This window comes from Loxodonta africana, chromosome 15, assembly GCF_030014295.1.
Source record: "Loxodonta africana isolate mLoxAfr1 chromosome 15, mLoxAfr1.hap2, whole genome shotgun sequence".
Classification (NCBI taxonomy): domain Eukaryota; kingdom Metazoa; phylum Chordata; class Mammalia; order Proboscidea; family Elephantidae; genus Loxodonta; species Loxodonta africana.
The window spans coordinates 1,599,971-1,607,981 of record NC_087356.1 but is presented as its reverse complement, the minus strand read 5'-3'; the positions used below and the strand labels follow the sequence as shown (position 1 = coordinate 1,607,981).

General features: G+C 48.7%; 1 protein-coding gene across 2 annotated transcripts in view; it reads left to right on the top strand.

Moving 5' to 3' along the window:
* Positions 1 to 223: 223 nt before the first annotated feature.
* Positions 224 to 8,011, top strand: part of MRPS5 (mitochondrial ribosomal protein S5) — a 30,126-nt gene continuing 22,338 nt past the window's right edge. Inside the window, exons 1-3 of one of the 2 annotated variants that reach the window (XM_064268393.1) lie at positions 224 to 355; positions 2,750 to 2,830; positions 5,947 to 6,084. In XM_064268393.1, the coding sequence (XP_064124463.1) occupies positions 298 to 355; positions 2,750 to 2,830; positions 5,947 to 6,084 (277 nt within the window). In that variant the 5' untranslated portion in view covers positions 224 to 297. The remainder of the gene's footprint in view (positions 356 to 2,749; positions 2,831 to 5,946; positions 6,085 to 8,011) is intronic. The other variant, XM_064268394.1, reaches the window with a different exon arrangement.

Here is an 8,011-nt window from a genome sequence, read left to right as displayed (position 1 = left end):
CGCCCCCCAGCCCAGGCCCCGCCCACTCCCGACCCCGAAGCCCCGTCCTCATCCCGGCCCCCAGCACAGGCCCCGCCCACACCCGGCCACGAGCCCGAAGCCCCGCCCCCGGGTCCTAACGCGAGGACCCCTGCGGGGCTGTCCGCGGCTGCGCCGGACTCGTCCTCCCCTGTGCCTGTCCGGACGTTTCCCATCTTGGCCTCCGCTGCGGCGAGCCCGTCCGTCCTCGAAAACTCGGTCGCGGGCCGAGGCCGCCATCTGACGAGGCCCCGTCGCGGAAGGCTGCCCGGCTCCACCATGGCTGCCGCGGTCCGCGCCGCGGGCTGCCTCCCCGCTCTGTGCGGCGTGCCGGCCGGTGAGAGCCCGGGCCCCTGGGCGTCGGCGGGCGGGCGGGCGGGCGGAGCGGGGCTGCGGGCGGACGGGCGGGCGGACGGGCGGGCGGAGGGAAGCCAGGCGCCGCGGCCCTGACTCCGTCACGCCGGGCCCGAGCCGCAGCGCCGCCCGCTGTGTGACCTTGCGCGCCTCCTCGCCCTCTCTGGCCGCGGAAGCCTGGCTGCAGGCGAGGCCTCCTGGACGGCGTCCGCGGCCGCTCGTGTGCTCCGGGGAGGAGCGGGCGGCCGGGCGGGCGGCCCTCGTCGGCTTCCCGGGCAGCGTGCCCCGCGGGCCCCCGCCGCCATGTGGGGCCGTGGGGGGTCCGGGGGTCCGGGGGGCGAGCCGCCGTCAGGAGCCGCCGTGAGGGCAGGGGTGCCGGCGTCGCTGCTCGCTGTGGCCGCCCTTCCCCTCCCGCCCCCGCTCCCGCCTTCGCGGCCGGGCAGCTCGGTCTCCCCGCGGCCCAGGCCTTGCCTCCGGGAACCGCGTCGCGCTCGGCTTTACCTGCTGTGTTCCTCTCTCACTTAGTACACAAGCTGGCATTCGAAATCCCGAAATCCAAAGCTGCAGAAACGGAAAAGTTTTTTTTTTTTTTTTTGTAACTCATTTTTCTTCAAAATTTGACCAGAAATCCCTTGACGTGAACACCCTTTTCTTCCGTCTCTGTCGTGACCTCCTCCTTGAAGGCCTTACCCGTTTAGCGCCCAGCCTCCACAGCTTTCCTTCCTGAGCAGGGGGTTCTCTGAAGGGCTTTAAACTGCTTTCCTCACTTCACCGTAACAACACGTTTATGAGGTAGACCCCCCTCCATTTTACAGATGAGGGAGTTAAGGTACACTAAAAAACAAACAAACCAAAAAACAAACCCAGTGCCGTCCAGTCAGTTCCAACTGTAGCGACCCTATAGGACAGAGTAGAACTGCCCCACAGTTTCCAAGGAGCACCTGGCGGATTCAAACTGCCGACCCTTTGGTTAGCAGCCATAGCACTTAACCACTGCGCCACCAGGGTCTCCATAGGGTGAGAAAGCTGCTCCAAGTTAGAAGGGGAGGATGTCAGGGTCAGAGCCTATTCCTTTTTTCTTGTGAACAGTGTTCTGGTAACAGCTTTATCGAGGTATGATTCACATACCGTACCATACACCTGTTTGAAGTGTACAATCACTGGTTTTTAGTACGTTCACGGAGTTGTACTATCAGCGCCACAATCTATTTTACAGCAGTTTTATCACCCCCCAAAAGAAGCCTCATGCTATGTAACTGTCCCCCAAGTCCTGGGCAACCAGTAACCTACTTTCTATAGGATCACATATTGTGGGCATTTCGTATAAACAGAATCGTAATATGTGGCCTCTTGTGACGACTTTCATTTAGCATAATGTTTTCAGGGTTCGCTCACGTTGGAGCATGATGTATCAGTACTTCATTCCAAATCCAAAGTCACAAAGCTTTGCCCCCACGTTGGCTCCTAAGGGTTTATAGTCTTAGTGCTTACATTTACGTATTTAATCCATAGTGAGTTAATTTTTGTGTGTGGTGTGAGGTAGGGGTCCAGCTCTTTGCGTTGTCTCAGCACCATTTGTTGAAAAGACTGTTTTTTCCCCGTTGAATTTCTAGGCACCGTTGTCCAAAATCAATTGACCATACCTGTGGAGGGCAGAGCCTGTTTTAAGCACTGTATTGTAGTTACAGCCCAGCACTGCAGGAGCTCCAGAGGGAAGAAGGGAGCAGGGAGGCTTTACCAAGGAGGTGGTGCTTCACACAAACCAGGAGAACGTGCCAGAGACACAGAAGTGTGAAGGAGCAGAGTGGTCGGCACCGACTACAAGTGGGGTGGGCAGAGGGAGGGTGGAGGAGAGTGGTGGGGAATAAGGCTGCTATGGAAGGTTGGGGCCACGTGGCAGCCTTGTAGACTGCTGAGGCGTTGTGACTTTGTTCCGCAGGCAGTAGGGAGCCAAATAATGATTTACCAGGGCCGTGAGGTGACCAGACCTGTTGTTTTAGAAAGGTCTGCCTGAAGGCAGGTGGTGAATACAGGGGGAGAGACTGGCAGCAGGAGACCCGTGAGGAGGCCTGTGTTGCCATGTGGCAAAGTGGCAATGAGACCTGAACAAAGGAGAAGCAGTGAGAGCAGAGGAGAGTGGTGGATGTAGCAGATGGGTGGGTTAAGTTTTGAGGAGAATTGACAGGCTTGGTGACTGGTTGGATGTGGGGGTGAAGGGAGAAGATGAGATGTGATGTCAGCTACTTGAGCAACTGGCCATGAAGCCCAGAAATTATTCACTTGTTAGGCATCAGTAGTCTTTGGATATTCCTGTGTAAAATGTCCCTTTTCATGTAGAAATGTATCTTTTCAAAATTTTTTTTTTTTTAATTTACAGGTCATTTATGGGCCAGGCAGCTTTTCCTAAATGCTTTTCCAACAACCTCCATTTTGGCGCTCAAGACTGCCCTAAGCAACGGTGAGATTCATTTACTACCTTTTCTTTTAAGATCTAATGTTATTGGAGTTTATTTAGGTTTTAAAATGTAAATAAAAGAAGTGTATTGTTTATAATGGAAGTGCCTAAGATCTGAAAAATATTTTTCAAGAATTTTTGATAGCAGTTGTTCTAGCTCAAGACTTTAAAAAATAATAGCTACCATTTATTGAATAAGGAGCCCCGGTAAAGCAACGGTTAAGCGTTCGGCTGCTAACCAAATGCTTGGCAGTTTGAACCCACCCGTCAGCTCCATGGGAGAAAGCCCAGGCAATCTGCTTCTGTAAAGATTACTATAGCCAAGAAAATTCTGTGTGGCAGTTCTACCCTGTCACATAGGGTTGCTATCAGTTGGAGTCAGAATTGACTTGACGGCACCCAACAACAACATTTACTGAGTAATGATTGTGTATCATGCTTTAGATGTTATCTTGGTTAACCTTCACCCCAGTTTTTATGAGGGAGTTATTATTCCCATTTTACAGATGATGAACTGAGTCTCTGAGAGGCAGAATGACTTGCTGAAGATCACACAGCCAGTCAGTGGCAGGGCTGGGACCGGGGTGGTCTGGGTAGAAGACCTTTGTTCCCACCACTGACACAGCACAGGACCTCCTCTGAGTCAGCCCCAGAAAGAAGGGAAGCCAGCTCTCACTGAACTTGTGTTTGTGGTCAGTTAAATCCTGCTTTTTCAACATGGACTATTGTTAGGTCAGAATTGAAATCTCATTGTGTCCTTGTGTTTCTGGAACCCTAAGTGCTGGGCCTTTTTCAGTCTTACTTCCTTTCATCTTGTTAACCCTGCTCGTTGAGATGCCTTTACATCTTGGTCCAGAGGTCCAGCAAAGGAGTGCTGCAGACCTGGGCTCTTTCCTTTATTTGTCTGTTCACTTTTAATCTGATGAATTCGTTCGTAAACTGCTCGCCCTGCCCTTTTACTGTGAGCTGGGCAGTGTCCCAGACCTGAGCTCCTCTGGAGGAAGGCCGAAGAGGAGCCCTCTTTGCCGAGGGATTGACACCCTGCGGTGGTCCTGGGGCTGCGAGGGGCACTGGCTGTTGGAATGATGGGAAAATCTCTGCTCTACTGCTGCCGACCTCTGCAGCCGTGGGCAGATGCCACCCCTCTGAGCCTCATCTTTCTCATCTGTAAAACGATAGTAGTAGCTGCTTTGAAGATTGCTGTATTATTTTCTAAAAATAGTGTGTTTCCAAAGAGTCCTAAGAAGTTTCTATCTTAAGGTTAATTCCCTGTCCTACTCTTTCCCTTCTTCCAGTGACACTTCCAGCTCTTTTCTTCTGGTTTTAGTCCTAAATATATGGTATGTGTTGCTATTTTATCTATTAACGTTGCTGTGCTAATTCAGGGTTTAGCTCCTTCCACCATCCCTGCTTCCTCTCAACATAGTTTTGATCGAATCTGTGAACAGCGTTTGCATTATTAAGATTATATGCGTATTGTTCATAGCTGAGTTTTAAGTAATAGTCTAAGATTACGTTTCCTTTCTTCTACATTTTCTTTTACTTAGAATTAGTAATTGCCTCATTTTTAAAAAATTGCTTAGCTTTCTTAGTGCATATCACTATAATTTTTTAAATGCTGCAACATATCGGTCAGAAATATAGTAATACTTTTATTTTAATGTCTCAAACATACCACCAGTCCCCCAGCTTGATTTACTAGAAGAGGTTAAATTTAGAAGGAAGAAATTCTTCATGGTGAAAGTTGTTAAACACTGAGGCGATATTCCAAGGGAGGTTGTGGAACCTTTCAGGGCAGACTGTGTGGTGTGTGTCTTGGTGGAAGTGCACACCCGGGGGCTTCCTGGGCTTTTGGCCACTCAGGACTCCATGTGATTGTTCATGGTCTAAAATTAGTAAGAATTCAAAGGATCAGATCAAAATTGATCATTGATTATTGATGGGTGGTAATCTGTGACTGAGCAGGGCTGCCTACTGCAGAGGGTGCCGTTCACCCAGAGCAGACGTATGGGGTAATGCTGGGCAGGGCAGCTGCCGTAGTGGGAGCTACCCATCTGTTTTTTCCTTAGATGGCTTCGTCCGTCGTGAGGGTGAACTGTAGCTTACCTAACTAGGATGGGCATGGCGGTTGTTTTCAGTCAAAAGTTTTATCTTTTAAAGATGACCCTCACAATATGATTCTTCAGTGTTCTCGATTTTAGTGACTTATTTTTTTTATGGTGCTTTAAGTGAAAGTTTACAATTCAAGTCAGTTTCTCATACAAAAACTTATACACTTTGCTGTGTACTCCTAGCTGCTCCCCCTAATGAGAGAGCACACTCCTCCCCTCCACCCTGTATTTCCCGTGACCGTTCAGCCAGCTCCTGTCCCGCTCTGCCTTCTCATTTCGCCTCCAGGCCGGAGCCGCCCGCATAGTCGCGTGTGTCTACTTGCGCCAAGACGCTCACTCCTCACCAGTGTCATTTTCTGTCTTATACTCCAGTCCGATCCCTGTCTGAAGAGTTGGCTTCGGGAACGGTTCCAGTCTTGGGCTAACAGAGGGTCTGGGGACCATGACCTCCAGGGTCCCTCTAGTCTCAGTCAGATCGTTGAGTCTGGTCTTATTATGAGAATTTGAGATCTGCATAACAAAATGATGCATCTTAGATGGCTGCTTCCTAGCGTTTAAGACCCACTCACCAAAGTGGGATGGAGAGTGTTTTCTTAATACATTTTGTTATGCCAGTTGACCTAGATGTCCCCTGGAACCATGGTCCCCAAACCTCTATCCTTGCTATTCTGGCCTTCAAATTGTTTGGTTTTGTTCGGGAAACTTCTTTGCTTCTGGTTTAGTCCATTGTGCTGACCTCTCTTGTATTGTGTGTTGTCTTTCCCTTCACCTGAAATAGCTCTAGTCTACTATCTAATTAGTGAATACCCCTTTCCCTCCCTCCCCTCCCTTGTAACCATCAAAGAATATTTTCTTCTGTGTTTAAACTTTTTTTGAGTTCTTATAGTAGTGGTCTCATATAATATTTGTTTAACGACTAGTTTTTATTGTTAACCATTGTTTGTGCCGACAGTGTTCCTTATAGCCATGGAGCATCTAACTTGAAATTTTATTTCCATTTATTTACAGGCCCTTTGTCATCGACAGGAATCAGGGGCAACCGTCATTACGCCAGCTTGACCCCTGTGCTGCAGACACAATGCTGTATTTATTCTCCCAGTAACTGGATGAGCCAACAGTATAGACCCTATAGTTTCTTCATTAAATGTACGTATATACTACTAAAATAAAAGGATTCCTTCCTGTACCTCCTAGAATCATCTCATATGTTACCAGTGCGTTGTACTACACTAGGGAAGCACTAGTGCACTTTAAAGGAGCCCTGGTAGCACAATGGTTAAGCACTCGGCTGCTAACTGAAATATTTGTCCCCACTCAGCTGTTCTGTGGGCAAAAAGGCCTGATGGTCTGTTCCCATAAAGACAATAGCCTAGAAAACCTTATGTGATAGCTCCGCTCTGTCAAATGGGGTCACTGTGAGTTGGCATCTACTCAGCGACACCCAACAACAACAGTTTACTTTAATCCCCTCTTTTGAGGCACTTGAGAATGGTGGCCAGCTCCCCTGCTGGCCTAAATTCACGTCTAGAATATTCTCACGCTCAGAGCTCTTGTGCTGTAGTTGAGGAGATAGGACAGCTAATCAGGAAAATAGAATTTTAGGAGACATTGCTTTACTAAAACTACTCCTGTTGGTGGTGGTATTTGAAAGAGCCCAATCTGAACTGAAATTAGTTCGTCAAGTTATAAATGGAGATTGAATTCACAGCTCAGTATTAGATTAAAAGGACTATAATGGCAGTTCATGTTCATTTTAGAATATTTGGTAAATACAGAAATAAAAAAAGGAAAAAGTCACCTGTAACCCTAGCCCCCTAAAATCCTGGTATGCGACATCTCTTGTGCAGCAGTGTGTTGTACGTCTTTCCGTGTCAGCACGTAGACTTCCCCAGGGTGCCGCGGTGACTGTGGAGTGTTCTGTTCTGTTTTATGGGTACAAACCACTCTTATTTGGAAGTCTTGTGGTAAGTGTCATGTGTGTAGTAATGCAGAGAAGAGTTAGGAGCAGCTGGGAGGGGTCTGCAGGTGACATAGGTTTAGTTGTATCTGCATATTTAGGTGCAAAGAGAAGAGAGGTGGAGGTAAAATTGGGGCCATTAGCCTCTTCCCATGGTGCTCTCAGCCCCAATTTTTCCTAAGACCTGACTTTGTATTTTAGGGAGGGCTGTCATCTAGTGCTGCTATAACAGAAGTACGGCAAGTGGATGGCTTTAACAAAGAGAAGTTTATTTTCTCACAGTTTAGTTGGCTACAAGTCCAAATTCAGGGCATCCGCTCCAGGGGAAGGCTTTCTCTTCTCAGCTCTGGAGGAAGGTCCTTTGTCATCAGTCTTCCCCTGGTCGAGGAGCTTCTCAGCGCAGGGACCCCAGGTCCAGAGGACCCGCTCCTGCTCCTCATTTTTGGCGCTATGAGGTCCACTCTCTCTGTTTGCTTCCCTTTCCTTTTTATCTCTTGAGAGATAAAAGGTGGTGCAGGCCACACTCTAGGGAAATGCCCATTACATCGGATCAGGGATGAGACCTGGGTAAGGGTGGTGTTACAATCCCCCCCAATCCTCTTTAACATAAAATTACAGTCACAAAATGGAGGACAACCGTAGGCTTCTGGGAATCATGGCCCAGCCAAATTGATACACACGTTTTTTGGGGAGGATGCAATTCAATCCATGACAGGAGCTATATCTAATTTAGCAGTCTCGGGAATATATATATGTATATATGTGTGTACTTAAAAACCTGTTGCCATCGAGTCAATTCCAACTCAAAGTGACCCTATGGGACAGAGTAGAACTGCCCCATAGGGTTTCCGAGGAGCGGCTGGTGGATTAGAACTGCCAGCCTTTTCATTAGCAGCTAAGCCCTTAACTACTGCACCACCAGGGCTCTGTGGGTGTGTGCATATGTATGTGCACACACGTATATAGTAGTTTTTTCTGTGTCCTAAAAAGCATTTCCCCTAACTCTTCTTTTTCTACAGGTGAGACCCCGTCCCTGCCCTGTTGCCCCACGCCTGCCTCTGGCCTCTGCTAGCCTCTGTCCTTCCTCAGTTACAGCCTCCGTGCTCTTAGGAGTTT